Source organism: Acomys minous (genome assembly GCF_964271855.1).
Source record: "Acomys minous genome assembly, chromosome: 11".
Classification (NCBI taxonomy): domain Eukaryota; kingdom Metazoa; phylum Chordata; class Mammalia; order Rodentia; family Muridae; genus Acomys; species Acomys minous.
The window spans coordinates 97,162,680-97,182,299 of NC_140492.1; the positions used below are offsets into that span (position 1 = coordinate 97,162,680).

The 19,620-nt window shown below is 43.0% G+C and overlaps 1 protein-coding gene across 1 annotated transcript in view; it reads right to left on the reverse strand.

Moving 5' to 3' along the window:
• MRPS27 (mitochondrial ribosomal protein S27) overlaps positions 1-19,620 on the reverse strand; it is a 75,251-nt gene that overhangs the window by 9,490 nt on the left and 46,141 nt on the right. The window contains exons 5-7 of the mRNA XM_084802679.1: positions 12,024-12,138; positions 8,756-8,834; positions 6,721-6,836 (exon numbers count right to left, since the gene is read on the reverse strand). Coding sequence (XP_084658805.1) covers positions 6,721-6,836; positions 8,756-8,834; positions 12,024-12,138 — 310 coding nt within the window. The remainder of the gene's footprint in view (positions 1-6,720; positions 6,837-8,755; positions 8,835-12,023; positions 12,139-19,620) is intronic.

The following is a 19,620-nucleotide window of genomic DNA, read 5'->3' on the forward strand; positions in this document are numbered from 1 at the left end:
ACTGTACAAATACTCCACAATTAAACATCTGATCTCCAAACCACGTTTGGTCCGAAGCACCTTAAAGGATACTCTACTGGCAGCCCAAGGTCTGCCCACTTCACACTATGCCATGCCTACCAACACAAAGCAAGCCCAAGGTCTGCCCACTTCACACTATGCCATGCCTACCAACACAAAGCAAGCCCTCGCCTTCTGCCTCTCCGCCTCCTCCACTTCTCTTCACAAACTAGACACCCTGAGTCACCTACACATGTTGTCACTTCTGTATACTTCTAAATCCCTCATTCATTCATTCATTCATTCAATCTGGTTTGCTGGTGTTTCTCTCTGGAGATAAAACGGACTACTTATTGCTCTGAAGCCATTAAAGTCAATGGCCCTGCATTCCTCCTTGTCTTATATTACCCCTTTTTCTGGGCCATTCTTGTCATAGTTTGTGTGGTCAATACATTCCAAATTTTCCTTCTTGTTTATTCACTGACAGAAATTTGGCATACATGTTTGACATATGTATATGATGCTCATTTCCATTTGTTTTGTTTTTCTGTCTAGTGCGTTTGGATACTGTTGGGGGTTGGTCTGATGCTATGTATTCTAATGTTAATTACTATCCCCCTAAGAGCTAGCTGCTGCCCAGACAAGCACATTCTCATGTGCAACTGGCCCTGTTGTGTAACTTTTTTCTACCTATTTAAAGTTGATTAGTTAATAAAAAATGCTGAACCTTCTGATTTTGCAGAAGAGAGGTAGGTGGAGTTTGAGGCTCCCAGGCCTGCGGCTGAGGGTCCAAGAGGCAGGGGTGGGGTCGGGGTGGTGAGGGGAGGACAGAAGATGGACATGGCCTGATGGCCCAGAAAGGATGACTTATTGGCAAGTAACATGTGTTATGTAGCTGAGAGATAACTAAATAGCTTAGAGGGTTTATATCTGCCCAGCCCCAGACAAAATAAGGCTTATCTAAAATCTATCAGATGTCTGTGTCTTTTATTGTTTGATAATGGGTTAAATAAAACCACCATAATAATTATAGGCTATTAATAATAAACATTATTAGCCCATTTATATATTTTTTTTACAACAATTGGTGAACTGACATGGGGCCTGAATCTAAGGTGCAGCCTGAGAAGCCCTGGATAGAAGTCGTTTCTCAGCCAAAGAGCAGGGAACTGAGCTGAATGCATTTCAAAGGCTCAGTTCTCCTCAGAGAATCTGCTGCCTTCCAATAATGCCCACAGAGGGTAGCAATGGAGGCTGCTATGGTCTCTCTTGGGTCAGAGCCTGAGGGCACAGCTACAGGGGTGAAAGCACTAGACAGAGTGAGGCCTAGAGGTGCGGCTGAAATGGAAAGGACCATGGGGGAGGGGGCTGGCGCTTGGATCTTTTGTGGCTTCGTTTTGGTTGTCATGGAGCTGGCGGTCATGTGCTCAATGGTGAGTGATCTTCCGTCAGTCCTCTCTAGGAGAGTTCGGAGAGAAAGTAGGGAGAACTCGAAACATGGAATGCTAAATTACAAGCAATAAAAATAGAGGAAGGAAAAGGACTCTTCCCAATAGGAAATACAAAAGTGATAGCAGCTGGAGCTTGGAGCTCTCTGGCTGCAAGATGTTTATGGAGTCTCTCTGGTAAAGGCTGATACAACACAGCAACAACTAAATTCCAAGGAATGCTGGGCAAGGCGTCACTGCTGCAGCCTGACACAGCACTGCTGGCCCCAAACTTTTTTTGTTTGTTTGTTTCTTTGCTTGAATTTTGTTTGAAACTTTTTGTTTGTCCCTAAAGTGGGAAATAGAAGGGCTATTTTTATTGCTTTACATTACTAAAACATACAAAATTTTAAAAGATTTTAACTGAATTCAAGACATCACCCAAAAGTTACAATGATACAGAATTGAGATGAAATATTTGAACAGGGCAGTGGGGGGGCACACACCTTTAATCTCAACACAAAGGAGACAGAGACAGGCAGATCTCTGTGAATTCTAGACCAGCCTGGTCTATACAATGAAGTCAGGGCAGGCCCCCTGCTGATAAGATAAAGCCACTTACCAAAGATAGTCTAGGATTCAAAATGATGAATTTTTCCTTAATGTTACTGTGTAAGTTTTTTCTTAATAATGTCCTTACTGATCTATAGGATGGATGCACATCAATCTTAGGCTTATGTAAAGAGAGGATGATGTCACACTGCCCTGAAAAGCCAGCCATGGGGCTCCCATGAGAACTGTCGCCAATAGGCATTTTGACCTAAAAGGGATATTCTGTTACTCAATGTAAGGACCCAAAGTGAGGCTGAGAGACAGGAAGCCAGAGGCCATTAAATGTTGACTGAGGTGACATGACATGCTGCTCTGGGCGGCCAGCCTATCCCTATAGGTGAGAGGTGCATACAGGGAACAGGTAGGTGGCACCCTGACGTGACGCAGCAGGGCCCAAGAGCCCCATGACATCTGGTCACTATATAGTCTTGTTTTGATTTCAACATGAAAATGATTGTATGTTCAATGGTAAAAGTAATATTATACATCCTCTTTGAGAAAGGTCAAAATGAAAAGACCAAGGTAAAAAAGAGACTGCTTAATTAAATTAGTCTATATTTATGTGACTTCAAAGCAGAACAAACAGGTGACTTATATTGCTGATCCAGCTACAAGGACACAGCTCTGAGGCCAATAATTTTTGTTTGTTACAGAATCCCCATGACTTATTATATGCAGTCCTTTCACATGACATGAATCAAGATTTACAGATGTCTTTCTTCTGCTCATACATAGAGCAGAGAACCAGCCTTAATTTATTTGTGCACCCTGAACATCTCATACATTTATAATTTTAGGACTGTGTAATACTTGTGACACATTATATATTTTCAGAACAAAAGAACCGGACACCGATGATGTTGGACTGGATGCTGACACAGATATCCCATCATCCTGCACGGTCCAGCCTCAGCTGCTTCAGTTGCTGTTCTTTCAGAGCCTGCTCCCAGGACAGCGTCACAGAAAGCTGCTGATCTCAATGGGTCCAGCCTTTCAGACTGTTCCAAACAGGACTTCTATAAAGCCTAGACACATTCAACATTTAGAGACTGGACCACAAATGTTACTGCTAGCTTGCTTAACCATTTTTTCCCAATTTTACTTGGGCCTTCCAAAAAGGTACCCTATGCCTCCAAATCAGTAGGAAGCAACCCTGAGAAGAACAACGTCCCATTTCCCTTAAGGTGGGGTGGCTAGATTTTTGGCTGTTTTGTTGGGTAATGGATGCTTGCTGTTATAAAGGGGAGTTGGTTACAAGTTATTAATGGTCTTATTCAGAGAGAAAACAAATTATAAGAACTTGAACTGAGGGATTTCTCTCTTTACCTTTCTTTTCTCTTCCTTTCTTTCTTAGGTAAGGAGGAAGGAGTTGAAAAGAAGGAAGGGGAAACACAGAAATATCTTATAGAAATAATAAGACAAAAGGTAGATTGTTGATTCTACTCTTCAACTTAGAGAGTGGCATATTTAAATAAGGTTATTTTGATGCATTGGTATAAATATTGGTATTTTAATACACACATACACACATATATTTAATACACACATACACACATATATTTAATACACACATACACACATATATTTAATACACACATACACACATATATTTAATACACACATACACACATATATTTAATACACACATACACACATATATTTAATACACACATACACACATATATTTAATACACACATACACACATATATTTAAACTCTGGTATGAGGTATTATACTCATACAACAAGTACTTCCAATACTTTTAAAACTGCTATTACAAACTGTTTAGGATAATTAAGTAATGCAAGTTAATTGTTCGTTGATCAACTCATGGTCAGGTCAACCACTAGTCTAACTTAGCACAAAACAAACATCCTAGGTGAAACAAATATATGAATATGTATTATGTAAAAATGAATACAGTCTTCAAAAGCTTCAGAGACCTACAGAATATGGCATTTTAAAAAATGCCTTATTATTTTAAGGATTCTTTGACAAGACAGTTCAACTTTTTGCAGCACTCAGCCTACTTTAAGGAAGATATGAGCATCAGGAAACCTCCATGTGGCAAGACAGCCACCATGACAAAGAAAATGCCCTCATTTCTACTACAGACAGAATTCTACCTATAATGGGCAAGCTTGGATGCAGGCCAAGTCAACTGTCAAGTTCTGCCAAGACAGGGTAAGCAAGTCCTTAAAAGTTCCTGCTTCACAAATATGTCTGTCAGATATACTGGGCCAGAAGGCGGAAGATGATGTTCCAATGAGATTCTGGGTGACTGTTCAGTCAGCAAACTGTCTCTGTCATCTTTATTTTTATATTGAAAGCTGCTAGCCTGCACTTCCTGTTTACTCAGGCAAAAAATGTTATTCCTTCTCAAGTCTCTGATGGGGTTGAAGACTAGATAGTTATAGTTTTACATTTAAGCTTAGTTGCTTTAGAGGTAAGCAGATGTTTTTAAGTCTAGATAGATGTTTCTAGGCTGATGGATACGATAGAAAATAATTTAGGTACAAAACTTTAGACTCTCCTAGTCTTTCTTCAAGGCTGCCAAATACCTTTAGACAGTACGATTGGCTTTTAAAACTGTTTCATAATTGTCTTACTGTACATAGTTTTAAAGGCTAGCCATTTAATTAGATTTAAAAAAAGGAAATGGTAACAGCATGGTCTGGTGCTTTGTATTTGATTGTTAATTACTTTGCCCCCTGAGGTCTGCTTGCTGTCTCTGTGAGCAAACAATCACACACTCCAAGTAATGCAGTATAACCTTGCCTCCAAGATTATCCCTAATTGCTAACTAAAGGGCCTACACACCATTTACATGTGGATGCATAAACTCCAGTTTAAGTTAGAAATCTTTAGACTGCCTCAGAGTATCCCAGGTTTGCAACCTGGTCAGAGCCACACTGCCCATATCCTCACAAACCCTCTCTTTTCCCAGAGTTCCCTTTGCAAACACAGAATGCTCTTCACGTACAGGGGAGTTGGAAACTGAGGAGCTGGCCCTCACCCCTGTGGCCATCTTCCTGTTTCAGCCTCTCTATGAGCAGGGGTTACAGACATGTACCACGGTGCCCAGCTGCCTTTAGCACCTTTCCTTACCATGTTCTTTTTCGCCAGTTTGACATATGCATTTCCTTTTCAACTAGCTTATGATAATTTATATTTCCTTTGTAAATACCTCCACAGGCATTTTCCTTTTCTAATCAATTTAAGCTTAACATACAAAGAAAACTCTTACAAGGACTTCTCACTGACCTCTCTTGTATATAGCTCTTTGTTTGTTTTGCCTAAATGTGTGCATGTGCACCATATGCACACGCCTGGGATCTGTGGAGGTCAAAGCAGGTGCCTGATCTTCTGGAACTGAAGGTTTAGAAGGTTGTGAGCCACCACGTGGGTGTTGGGATCTGAAACCAGGACCTCTGCAAGTGCAACAGGTACTCTTAAGCACCAAGCCATCTCTCTAGCCCCTTGTTTTGTGCTAGATTGTAAGTAGAAATGAGTTTACTGTTAAATGTACAGTACTTGGCAACAGATTAAATAAGTAGGTTCAATAGATCAATAACTTAACTGTAATATAGCACAGTAAGTGACTGCATATAGTGGCTTACCACAGGCCACGCCTCTCAGCAAAGCACACCTTAGATCTTCAGAATGTGGGCTGGACGGGATGATACCTCAGCTCCTATCCAGACTGAGGTTTTCTGACCTAGCACTGAATTGAGGGCAGATCACAGGGCCTCAGCAGCCAGCATCATCTACTAGCACCATGGCTATTCTGTAATAGCCTCAGTCTGCCCAGCTCTGTGGAGTCATTGTGAAGATTAAAGGCATTAATGGTTAAAACCCCAAAACACAGTGTAGTAGACAGCAAGTGCTAAAGTGCTACTTAAGAGTCAGTTACTGGGGCTGGAGAGATGGCTCAGCAATTAAGAGCATTGACTGCTCTTCCAGAGGTCATGAGTTCAATTCCCAGCAACCACATGGTGGCTCACAACCATCTATAATGTGATCTGATGCCCTCTTCTGGCCTGCAGGTGTACATGCAGGCAGAGCACTGAATACATAATAATAAATAAATAAATCTTTAAAAAAAATTAAAAAAAAAAAAGAGTCAGTTACTGCTGCTCTCACACTGGTTTCCTGAAATAACACTAAATCATAAATAAACATCCTACTCAAGAGCTGAGGCCAAAGCTTGACGTGCTGCACATCCTAGAACACAACTGCTGTGGAGCAACTGCACGGACACACTGACACAAACAAAACGGTCAGTACTACACGCGCTAGCTCAAGGTCAAAACTAGGCTCCCGCCTGCTTCTTTAGCAAGCCACGCCTGGCTCTCAGTGTTGTAGCTCAGTAGTCAACTGCTCACCTAGCATGCAAGAGGCCCTGGGTTCAACCCCCAGTATCAGGACAAAAATGGCTCCTCATCCTCACAAATGTGTATAAGGGCTTTTACATGGCAAGTGTCCAGTACCACGGTTAGTAACCAGAAAACCAAACATATCAGATGAATATTCATTTCTAGTTGTACACAGCCTGAGCTTCACACAGTATTTTTCTCCAGGTTCTGAGACCAAGGCTTCCTCTGCCCTCTTCTGCCTAGCTGGGCAGTCACTCCTTGGTTTTCCCCAAGCTCTCAGTCCCGTGTTAGGCCCAAACACTTACCGTGAGGTCTGTCTTCTCTGCTAGGCAACGGTATAAAACATAGAGGGAGAGAAACTGAGTGGATGAGACTTCAAAGGCTTCTTGCATCATGATCTCAAAAACCACAGATAAAGCATCTGGCAAGGAGATGAAGGTGAAAACGAGAGGAAATTAGTTGTAGGTAGCACGACCAAATTTCCAAATATAAACACTCTTTCCTACTGGTGACTGTGAACATGGAGCAGAGCCCTGCAGAGCTCTGGCTCACAGTAAGCAGCATCTTCACGATGATCAAAGACTGCTTGCTCTATTTACTTCAGTGAGATAACGCCCGAAAATGCCTCACATGATGGCGTCAGCCAGAAGAGCTAAGGCACAGGGCAGAGAGGCACATCACGTCAAGGTCACCCCGACAAGCAAGCAGAGGCAGGCTGCCTGCCTCTCTCTTTGTTGTAATGCTTTCTCACCGCTGAGGCAAAACAAAAGACAGCCTAGAGGAACTCCCAACCCCTGGGTATTATTTCAAAGGTGGAAACAGGGATAATAAAGAACAGTTTAGAAGAATTGAAGAAAAGGAGAGGAAAACATTCTTTCATAAATTATAAGCCCCTGAGTATAACATACAGCATATGTTATTTATAGCTACATGAGTGCTGGTCGAAGAAAAACGAGCCCCGGATGACTCCTATTTTCCCTTGATATTCTACAACACAGACAAAAGCTAAGAAAATCAAGTTCAAACAATTTCCTTCCCTCAGTAATCTGTGGTCAAGGTAGAGAATATGCCTTCAGCTGAGCGCATGTGCCATTCTGCATACACTCCTAGCTCAGAGTGAGCCCGACGGGCAGCTGTGCCCAGCTGGCTTGTCCCCAGCTGCCTTCGCACATGCTGCAAGGGAGGCTAAGAGGCATCCATTTCTTGGGTTTTTTTCAAATGGAGAAACCGAGACAGACAGACCAGTAAGGCACCTAGTAAATCTAGCAAAATAAGGACCAGAAAGAGATTTTCTTTTCTTTTTTGGGACATGGTTTTGTTATGTAGTGTCGGCTAGTCTGAGACTCAGTATGTAGACAGGCCCGACTTGAACTAACAGAAGTCCGACTGCCTCTGCTTCCCAAATGCTGGGACTGAAGTGTGCACCAGCATGCTGGCTGAGGTTTTCTTTAAACAATCATTCTAATATTTTCAGAGAACACAAGGATTAAAATCCGTTTTCTTGTTAAGGTTTTTTTATCTTTAACTTTATGTACAAGGGTATTTTGGCTGCATGTACAGCTGTGCAACACCTGTGCAGTGCCTGAGGAAGCAGGAAGAGGGCAGCAGATCCCCTAGGAGTGGAGTTAGAGGGTTGTTGGCTGCCACTGGGTGCCAGGAACAGAGCCACGCCCTGAATAAGTGCAGCAAGTGCTCTCAGGTGCCCAACCCTCTCTCCAGCTCTAAACCTCTACTTTTCCTTTTTATTCTTCTGAAACTATACTTTAGTTAATTCATTTTATTGCATTATTATTTTATTTTTATTTATGTCATGTGCATGTGTGTGCAGTCATGCCATGGTGTGTGGATGGAGGTCAGGGGACAACTTTTGGAGTCCTCTCCTTCTGCCATGTGGACTCCAGAGGTCTAACTTAGGTCCTTTGGCTTGGCAGCAGGCACCTGCACCCACTGAGCATCACACTGACCTTTTTCTGCCTGTAAATCTAATTCTGTCAACTGTTCATTATAGATTCCAAGATTATACATGACAACTAAATCAATGTATAATTTATTCTTTACATCCTGAATTTCAATCAGCTTGAGAAGTAGAATCAGCTTGGCCTGTATAATTAACTTTTTCTCTTTATGTATGTTAGCATTTTCTATCCTAGCAAAAGAAAGGGTGATACTTAAAAACCGTGGCATAAATGATAATAATCTTCATGTGAACTTTTCTGACTAAAAGAGTAATAGAAAGAGATGTAATTAAGAAACGAAGGTGGAAGAAGCTGTCTGCATTTGTGCACTTCCATTTGGGGGCTGAGAGCCCTGTATGAGCTAAATCATGATCTCGTTTCTTACCTTTGTAATTTTCTTTCTTTATGAAATAATCCATCAGCAAATTGAATGTAAAGTTATCTGGAAAAATTCCATACTGAACCTGGAATACAAAAGAAAGAGAAGGAACCCCTCCAGATTCAGTCTGTAGCAGACATTCTATGGTGTTCAGGACAAAACTCGGCCCCACGGAATTAAACCAAGTAACTATCACTCGGCAGCACCTGTGACAGTGAGATGGACGCTGTGACTCGCGAGGTCAGGAGGAGAAAGCTATGAGTGGGTGTCCGACAAAAGACAACTGATATGTGAAAATGGGCTCAATTGCAACAGTGGTCACAGCTAAAAACAACAACAGAAAGAAAAAGACCCAAACCCCCTTCCCCACACATAGCTGGTCCAATGATTCTTTTCACAAGGTATGAATGAAAACGTGGAAGCAGACCTTAAGAAAAAAAAAAAACACCAGTTATACAGCACACGGTCTGGCTTGAGCTTCTAAATACCCGGGAAATATGTCAATGCTCTGCTATAAACCAAGCTCCTGGGATTCTTTTTACCTGCATAGTTAAGATGTCAGAATTGAGGAATAAGTAAGGATGCTTCAGGGCTTGGTAGGAGTGTTTTAAGGATTCAGCTCTCAAAGTCTCAGGCCCACAGCATAAGAACTGGGATGGTACCCTGTGGGCGTCTGTAATTTTCATATACACTTGTGCCAGATTCCCTATGCCTGGATCAGAGTTACAGCTTTACCCTTAGTTCTTAAGTCAATTTTGGTTAAGCTTTCTGTTCCCTAGCATTACCAACTACCAGAGACACCTGGAACATGTTTTCTGCTTCAGTTATTCCCTTGGGAGGCTCCTAAGCCTTGGCTGTGAATCACTGAACTGGCCCATGGCATCAGCACAGGATGCCTCAGATGGGCTGAAGTGTTCCACTGTCAGGAAGGCTGCGGTGCAGGGGCAGGGCCTGTGATTGTCAGAGAACTCACCACTATCAGCACAAATCCAAGGCGGCCTAAAGCCAAAACACTGCACAACAGTAATTCATTAGAGCTAAGAAGGACCTCTGAAATCAACTGGTCCAAGCTGAGTGTGGTGCCTCATGCGTGTAATCCCTCAGAAGGCTGAGGCAGGACTGAGGTAGGTTCTATCTTGGGCAACGGGGTCTACATAGCAAGATCCAATTGGGGTACAGGGTAAAGTTTGCAAAACAAAAAGAAGTGAGCCAGTCCAGGATGCTCAGCCTTGACCATGGGCCAAGAGAAGCCTAATGAAGAGTCCCAAGGGAGGAATATTTCTGCTAGATTCACGTCATTAAGCATTTCATCCACGGGATGCACAGCAACAAGAGTGAACCCTGATGTAAACTGTGGGTTCTGGGTGCTAAAGCTGTGTCCACCACAGATGTCCCATTCCAGGAACAGGATGCTGCTCAGGGACGGCTGTGTGTGCTGGGACAGGAGTGTGTGAGAATCTACATTTTCCACTCAGTGATGCCTTGAACCCCAAATGCCTAGGCCCAGAAAGACCAATTAAACAGAATAGTAGGGGTAAAAACAAACATTTTAGTGCTTATCAGGTGTGTGTGTGTGTGTGTGTGTGTGTGTATGTGTGTGTGTGAAGGTATACAAGGTTGGGCTGTCCCGCTCAGCTTTTTCCATGGGTCCTGGAGAGCCAAACTCAAAGCATCACGCCCCATGCCAACTCAGCTCTCTCCAGCCCTAAGCATCTGTAAATGTAAAACCCTTGTTCTTTGACACAATTCACTCAAGTTGGAGCTGAGAAAACCCGGACAATAGAAAAGAGTCATTTGTCTGACACCGAGGGCAGCTGACAGAACCTAAGGGGTTAGGGTGGGTGTTCTGAGCCCTCATCTGGCGACTTCTCTCTTTAAAGGCCTTAAAGCGACAGAAAAGAGATCCTTCGCTCTGCTTCTCCAGACTGGGTCTGTTTCCACAGAGATCTTCACCTCTGAGTGTAACTCTGGAATGAAGAGAATGAGATTTCACCCATCTTCCCCTGGCCTGCCTTCCTTTCTTGAAACCGAAACCCGGAACCTTCTCTGCCTGTCCTTCTCTGCCTTGGTCCCCTCACACTATATCATGACTGCAGGCAAAAGGGCAGCACGGTTGGCTCCATGAGCATCTTTTGGAGATGGCTTAATGGCACTCGTGTCCTCCTCTCCTTCCAGCTGGATTCCACCATCTTAATTCCTCTTGTACGGCACCGAGAGTCCTCTACTGTGAGCTTGACCAGAGAGGGGACACCCACTTTATCTCCACGGTAAGGACGTGAGAGTGTCCATTTCTCTCTTCACTTCATAATCAATCCATCATCTCACAAAATAATGTGCACAACATATGTTGATCTGATTTGAGACCAAGTTACAGATAAAAATCATTCTTCACAGAGAAGAATCAAAGATAAAAGTCAGTATTCTCTTTGAACTCTAATCTTAAAGCTGCAGTGATACTATGAACATAATATGTTTTCATAGAAGCATTAAGATTCTTTAATGGCTCACGATAGTGTTAAGGTTGACTCTGGCAAGAGTAACATTCTACAACATCCTACATATACTTTTGTGCTATGAAGTCGGTGAAGACTGAAGTGCTGGGTGGAGTGTAATGTGAGAAAGACCTTGATCACGGGAGCTCTGAGGCTTGGAGGACAGGAAGAGCTCTGGGGCCTAGCAGAAAGGATGAACTATTATCCAGCAATACCGTCTTCTAAAGGAAAAAAAGTATAAGATGGTCTGGAAGAGCTGGAGACTATACTCCATCAAAAATGGTCACTAGTCACTCAAGCTTTATGAGAGGGAAGCAGACACGAAATCCAAGGCTGAAGGATGAAAATGAAGTGACCAGCGGCGCCGGAGTCCACTCCATTCCACTCTCCCCTGTCCCCTCCTCATCACTCTGTTTGGAAAAGAAGCAGCTATAGCAGGGTTAGGTTTTGAATTTGTTGGTTAGTTTATAATCAGTTCCAGCCTGAAAACAGCATGAGAAGGAATCGGAGGAGACAACCTAGTAAGTGGCTTCTGGTACCTCTCTTGGGGTACCATCACAGGTACAAACAACAGACCCCATGCACCCAGGAAGTATGCCAGGAAACCCTCACCGTATGAACAAGGGTATACAACTCTGCCAGGAAACCCTCACCTTATTAACAAGGATATACAAGGTTCTGCCAGGAAACCCCCACCTTAAGAAAAAAAGTATATACAGATTTGCCAGAAAACCCTTACCGTATGAACAAGGGTATACAAGGCTCAGCCAGGAAAGCCTCACCTTATTAACAAGGGTATATAAGGCTTTGTCTTGTGCACCGTATTTCAGACACTGTCTAATCCAGGTGTGGATAGTCCAGTCTCTTAGGTACCAGCAGTTGGGACTGTGTCGAAATCTAAATAAAACACAAGAAGAGACAACACTGGTGTTATCGTTTAAGCGTTAAAATCTAAACACCTTCCATCAGCAGGCCCTCTTGGAATATACTTACTGGGTGTAGTCAATATGATTAAAAGTCAGCAGAGTTGACAACTAATAAAAACTCAAAGTTGAAGCTCAGCTATAAGCCTGAAGTGGAAAGTGAGAGGCAAAATAGGAAAAGAGAAAAACTTAAACCTACTTATTTGTTTTAAGACAGGGCTTCTATGTCATCTTGGCTGGCCTAGAACTCACAGATTTGTCTACCTCTTCCTCCCAAGGGCTGTGACTAAGGGTGTGCTCCAGAGGGCAGGAGACAGCTGGCAGCTCCGTTCTGTGGATGTGTATTTCTTAGGGTAGGGAGGAAGGCAAGAGGGGATAGAAGGAGTGTGCTGTCAAGCTTTCCGTTGGGTTCTGAAGTTAGTGCCCATGGCAGAAGAGGTATCTGCCGCTAGTGCAACCGAGGCCTCCAGCGCTTCCATGCTTAACCAGGAGCAGACGTGTCCTCTCTCCCCAGCCAGGCTGAGCCTGGGGCTGCTCAGGACACACACCTACTTTACTGCTCACCCAAGGCTGCAGTGCCAGGAGGCAGGAGAACGGAGTCAGTTTGTCAGACAGACATGGATCCAAAAGCCTTGGTCACCTTTGATTTCTTAGAAAGTAAGGAAAGACATTTAAGAGATTGAGAGTAAAATGGAAAAAAAAAAAAGAAAAGAAAAGAAAAAGGACTAGAGAGTGACTCTATAGTTATTTATGACCAACTGAATCAATCGAAACAACAAAAAGCTGGGCGGTGATGGCGCACGCCTTTAATCCCAGCACTCTAGAGGCAGAGGCAGGTGGATCTTTGTGAGTTCGAGGTCAGCCTGGACTACAAAGTGAGTCCAGGACAGCCAAGGCTACACAGAGAAACCCGGTCTAGAAAAACAAAACAAAACAAACAAAACACAACAAAAAAGACGGATTATGGCTGTTCTTTCACGGGAGTCAAATGCATATCTCATTATTGCTGAATGACAAAGTGCCCTCACTCACCAGTACTTAGATCACAACTACATATGCCGTAGGCCTCAAGCGCGGTGTCAGGGCCCACAGGCCCATAGCAGCCCTATCACTTAGCTACAACACAGGCTCTTGCACACGAATGAGCAAGCTTTCCACATGGTTTCCCTGATTGTATGAGCCACCAGCCAAGCCTACCCATACACACAGCTCTCTGTCTCTCCCAGTGGACTCTGTATCCTGTGGCAACAGGCTTTCCAGATGGGAACCTCAGCCACTAAGCGAGGTAGCTGTGGAGGAGGGGCAGTAGAGACAGCTGCCAAGAAGAAAATGCAGCTGGTTCCATGGGCTGTAGTGTGCAGTGTAAATCAATCCATGAAGCCAAGTTTGCAATTATCAACAGGGTCAAGTGCTTCCTCCCGCTACAAAGCACGAATATTGTGTGACTAACCCAGACTCAGATTTAATTGTTGCTGCCTGATTTCTCATCCTAAAAAGGTAATTAGAAAGATAATTACTTTCTTTTCCATTCCGTAGGAAATTCTGCTTTCAGAATTATTAATTTCAGAACTCACAATCTTCAGTTTCTTCAACTATCACAAATACAAAATGGAAACATGACCATTATAGATTAAAATTTCTTTGCTGCTCAAGATCCCATATTTTTATGCTTGAAGGAGTTTCAATTAATTTTAACTTTCAATAAACATATATTGAGTCTTTATTAAATAAATGTATCATATTTTAAAAGACGTTTCTGTATTCCATTGCCAAAGGCTAGTTAAAACAAAGCCTGGATTTGAACATTTACAATTATTAGCTACCCTAGCTTAGATGGTATGTCTTTGAATAAATATCTAGGTAATGTTTTGGCTTGGCTTTACAGAGCTGTGATACTCAAGTCCTAAAGTCTTCCCGTTTTGCAACTGTACATTTTACAGATGACAACTGGGCAAGCAGCCTCGATGAAGACACAAGGAGAACCCCATTACCCAGGGAGTTCCCTGATGTTTCCTCTGCAGTCAACCATGCAGGACTTTCTGGTCATTCTAAAAGTTTTATATAAGCTGTGCATGGTGGCGCACGCCTTTAATCCCAGCACTCAGGGAGGCAGAGGCAAGAGGATCTCTGTGAGATCGAGGCCAGCCTGATCTACAAAGTGAATCTAGGTCATCCAGGAATACACAGAGAAACCTTGTCTCAAAAAAAAACCAAGAGTTTTATTAACTAGATCATGTCCTTGGGTCCCTTCAGAACCAGAGGCATTATTTCATAAGAACCACAAAAGCCGGGTGTGGTGGCACACGCTTTTAATCCCAGCCATGGAGAGACAAAGGCAGAAGGATCTCTGAGATGGAGGACAGCCTGATCTATATTGTGATTTCCAAGACAGCCAGAGCTGTTCACAAAGACTTTGTCTCAAACAAATTCGAGTCACAATGTTTATCTGTTGGCTGGTTATAATTTTTATTCTGCCAATTTCCAAAAAGAATTTGAAAAAAAGTTGCCATGAAGTGTGAAAGCAGCTTTCAGCACACTCTGCAGTCTCTGCTGGTCATCCTGAAAGGAGGGGGAGGCGAGGGGACTTTGGGCGGCATAACGGAGGTATACAACCTTACAGTCTTGGAAATAGATGCAAGGCAGAGGGACTTCTTAGCTGTCAAAGCTGAATCTATTAGATCCACGGCTTGAAAATGAGGCCCCTGGCATTTCATTGGGAGACATGCTCATGTAAGACACTCTAGAAACTCCTGCACGAGGAAAGCAGCCATGGACCAAAGAGCAACGCCAAGTGGGGCGCGTGTCACTACAGCCCATACTGTTTGTCTCGCTGTTGTTGGAGGGGCTGCTGTTTTGTCTGATCTAAGGTTCTCAATCCAGGAGACAGATACCACACATGGCCCTGTGTGACGTTCAAGAACCCGAATTCCACGCTGCTAGCCTAGCAATCTGTCTAATTCTAATCTGGAGATGTGGAGATGAAACTTCTTCTTCTTCTTTTTTTTTTTTTTTTAATGATGCAGAAAAAAAAAAAAAAAGAAAGAAAAGAAAGAAACTTTAGGCAGGCCGTATACCACTTTGGTTCCTTCTTTCATGGGACCTAAGGGAGCCAATCAGAACAAAGGCTGTTGCTCTCTGATGCTGGGAACACTAGTTTGTCTGCTTCCAAAGGGCAGTATGTCTGGCTAGATGGGGGAGTATTATGGGAAGAGAAGGAGAGGAAAAAATATTTGCAGTGATCACTGCTGCTTTCCTGGTAAAGGTCCCAAAAAAGAAATGGCTGTCTCTGCGGCACCCAGAAGCCACTGCGGGGACAGTTAGGTCAGTGGAATGCTGCTTTTACAGAGGCTCAACTTTAAGTCCCATGGAAGCCTGAGAGGATGTTAAAAAGAGGGGGCCTCTGGCTAGGAGAGGCCGGGAACTGAGGAAAACTGGATCCTGGAACTAATCTTCTTTATAAAAACATACCAGTTGTGGGAACTGGCTTGTTTGGGCAGAGAACAGAGAATGTGTCTCAGTTCTGTGAAGGAAACCTACAGTCAAGAAGCTAGTGGGTTTGCAAAAATACAATCGTTTCCTGATGTCTTACAAAGCTAAGGGCTCTAGACAAACTACAAAGTCATGAATGATATAACTAAGGCAGGAAACCCACACACGGATTAGTCATGGCTACATTAGGATACCCCTGAGGAAGGGGGAGACGGGGAAGAAAATCAATAGGATGCTGGTCCGACCGAATAGAAGAAGTCAGTGTTTCCAGAACACTCCAGGTTTACTTAAGCAGTGCTGCCACAGGATTAGAGATCTCTTTGTCGTTTCTGAGGGGAGAGGAGCTCAGAAATAATCTGGATTTCTTAAGAATCAGATTTTTTTTCTCAAATAAAGAAGAAAAGAGCCTCTCAGAGCTCTCAACATGCCGACTCTTGTGTGGTAAGTCAAATCCCTGAGGATTTTTGTTTATCACGAAAGGAAGACAGGGTTCATTTTCAGCCCCACAATCCAGTTGGAGCCAGCATTTCTGTAATCCCCTCCCCAGATTTTTAGGCTCTCGTAAGGCAGATGACATGTCATCTGTCATTCTGCATCCAAACACCTAGGTGACTTGATGATGTGGCAACAGCAGCTAGGCTCACTAGGATTTACCAATGCCAATCTGAAGGCTGATATCTGCGAGCATTATTTACACGGACACAGTCATCCCCTGCCAGTTTTGAGTATTATCCTGCCTATAAAGGAGCTGAAGCCAGGAGGAAACACTGCCTTTTTCCTACAAAGCAGGGCGAGAGCCAACTCATGGTGGAGGAAGCGACTAACAGGAAAACCATCTATGACTTGGAGGAAGTGGACTAACAGGAAACCCACCTATGACTTGGAGGAAGCAGACTAACAGGAAAACCACCCGCTTCTGTTTCCTTTGTGCAATCCTCAGAAGGAAGGATGACACAGAGTCTGCCTTAGGGAACAGAGGTGCTGACAAGAATGAAAGGAACAAAATGCCAGCAGAAGATGGGGCCCAAGGGTTCAAAGACTCCTCCTAACAAAGTTCCAATAAAAAGCCACTCCAACTCTGCAACTGAACGATGCTTTAAAAGGGAAAGCTCTGGAACACAAAGAAGAATGCACACCCAAAGGAGCAGACAGTACAAAATCATCAAACTCAGGGGTAAAGTACATAAAGCAGAAACAAACAAAAATGCAAAGGATCAATGCAACACAGGGCTGAGTTTTTTTTAGAAAAATCAGTAAGATTGAAACCCTTACTTATATTAACTAAGGAGTAAAGAGAGAATATCCAAATTCAAAAACTAGAAATGAAAGCGGGTGTGTGTGTGTGTGTGTGTGTGTGTGTGTGTGTGTGTGTGTGTGTGTGTGTGTGAAGCTGGAGAGATGGCTCAGAGGTTAAAAGCAGCTTCTGCTGGCTGCTCTTCCAAAGGTCCTGAGTTCAATTCCTGGCAACCACATGGTAGCTCACAACCATCCATAATGAGATCTGATGCCCTCTTCTGGCCTGCAGGCAGAGTGTTGTATACATAATAAAAGAAAAAGAAATGAAAAGGGGACATAACAACAAACATGGACGAAATCCAGAGAGTCATAAGGACAAACATTAAAACATTACCAAATTTTCTCGACATACACCACCTATCAAAATTATAAGCAATTTAAACAGACCTACCCCCTTCCCTCATGAAATAGAAGCAATAATTAAGAAAAAAACTGATTAAGTAGAAAAGCACAGCATCAGAAAGTTTTAGTGCAGAGTTCTACCAGACTTTCAAAGAAGAGTTAATGCTAATACTCCTTCAAATTTTCCACAAAACAGAAACAGAAGGAACATTGCCCAGTTCATTCTATGAGGCCACAGTTACCCTGTTACTCAAATCACACAGAGACTCAACAAAGAAAGAGAATTATAGACCAATTTCCCGTATGATCATAGATGTAAAAATTCTCAATACATACTTGGAAACATAATCCAAGAACACATCAGGAAGATCATCTATCATGATCAAGCAGGCTTCAGAGACTCAGGGATGGTTCAACATATATAAATTGATAAATGTAATCTACAACATAACAAACTGAAAGACAAAAGCCACACGATCACCTCATTAGATGCAGAAAGGCCTTTGACAAAAATCCAACACCCCTTCATAATAAAAATCCTGGCAAAACTCAAGACATAGGGATATACCTAACAAAATGAAGGCAATTTAAAGCAAGACCACAGGCAACAACAACTTAACTAAAAAGAAACTCAAAGCAATTCCAGTAAAATCAAGACCAAGACAAGGTTGTTGGCGCTGGGCACCTTGAGCACACGAGACAGCTGCTTGGCCCCTGAGAAGTGCCCTTAACCCACTGGCAGAGATGATGGGGACATCAGAGCCTGTAGCTGGCACCTAAAACTTCAAAACGAAATGATATAATCATGAAAATGAAAGCCAAGGTCCCCCAAATACATTTTAATTGAAGCTCACATTTTGTAGGAAATAAAATGTTTCAACAATTGGCTTTTCTGTTAGCAAAGCATTTTCTACTCAACTGTCTATTTCACAACATTCAACTTAGGTCTACAGACTCAAGCGAAGCAAATATTTTATGTAATACAAATTACTGTTTTGTGTATCAGTAGTATTAAATTTTTATTAATAAATGTGTTCTTTTCCAATTTCATAAATATATACTCTATATTGAGGTAGCCCTTCCCATCATCTCCCATTTCTCCCCCCCCACACCAGCTGCCCCCCACACCCCTGTACATTTCGTTACCCTATTCATTAGTCTGCGTCCCACAGAGTTTTATGAAGACTCTCTGAGTCTGGAACTAACCATCAGAGCTTGGTGGGCTCCAGAGTCGGCACGCAGCCTGCCACCTCCCTCACCCTCCACAGCTGTCTGTCTGCAAGGCCTGAGCGCTGGAGTCAAGGCCAGTATGCACAGTGCTATGCATCTGTGGTTCCCATGCTATGTCCTGATTAGGAAATGGAATTCCACAATCCCTCTCCCCATCATCCCGAGGCTCTTATAGTCTCTCTGCACCCTCTTCTGCGGTGTCCCCTGAGCCACGAAGGGGCTGTAGAAATGTCTTGTCTCAGGTCCAGCCCTCAATTGTCCTTTATTAGCATCTTGTACAGCCATGGACTTTTGCCTTCATCTCCATTCACTGCAAGAAGGGGCTTCTTTAAGATGCAGAAGAGCCCGTGCCTGGTGTGAGGCAGGCTTGATCTGTTGTTAGTGGTTTTGCTCTGTAAGTACACTGCTGCTGAGCAGACACAATCATCCACCAGCACTCACTCACTTTGGTAGGAAATTCCTGTTATCTGGCAAGTCCTACAGCAGAAATGTTTGAGCTCTTTTTTAAAAAGATGGCAAGATGGTACAGGCATAAAGATACTAAGAACTTACTTGACAGCTAGCTTCTGGAACCATAAAAAGGATGTAATCTTTGTCTTCAGTTTAAAACAGAAGCATGTTTGCATATTGGGACTTGCATTTGTCAGTCCAGCTGGTTTTTAGAAAGTTTAGATTTGCCACTTTAAAAAAAAAAAAAAAGGGATTCCTTAGTTGTTTGTATATAAAGGCAGGAAAATAAAGGTAACTGTTATAGACTTTCTTTTTTTTTTTTTAACTTTTATTTTGATGTGCCAATCTCATATGGTGGAACACACCTTTAATCCCAGCACTCAGAGGCAGAGACAGGGGGATCTCTGAGTTTGAGGCCAGCCTGGTCTACAGAGCGAGTTCCAGGACACTCAGAGTTATACAGAAAAACCCTGTCTCAAAACAAAATGAAACTTCCTCTATGTCTATGTGTCTATAAATATATACCACATGTGTGTGTATATGTGACCACAAAGGCTCCCAGAGGGTGTGTCAGATCACCCAGAGCAGGAGTTTCAGGGCACTGTGCACTGTCTGATATGTATGCCTGGGAATCTGACTCAGGTCCCCT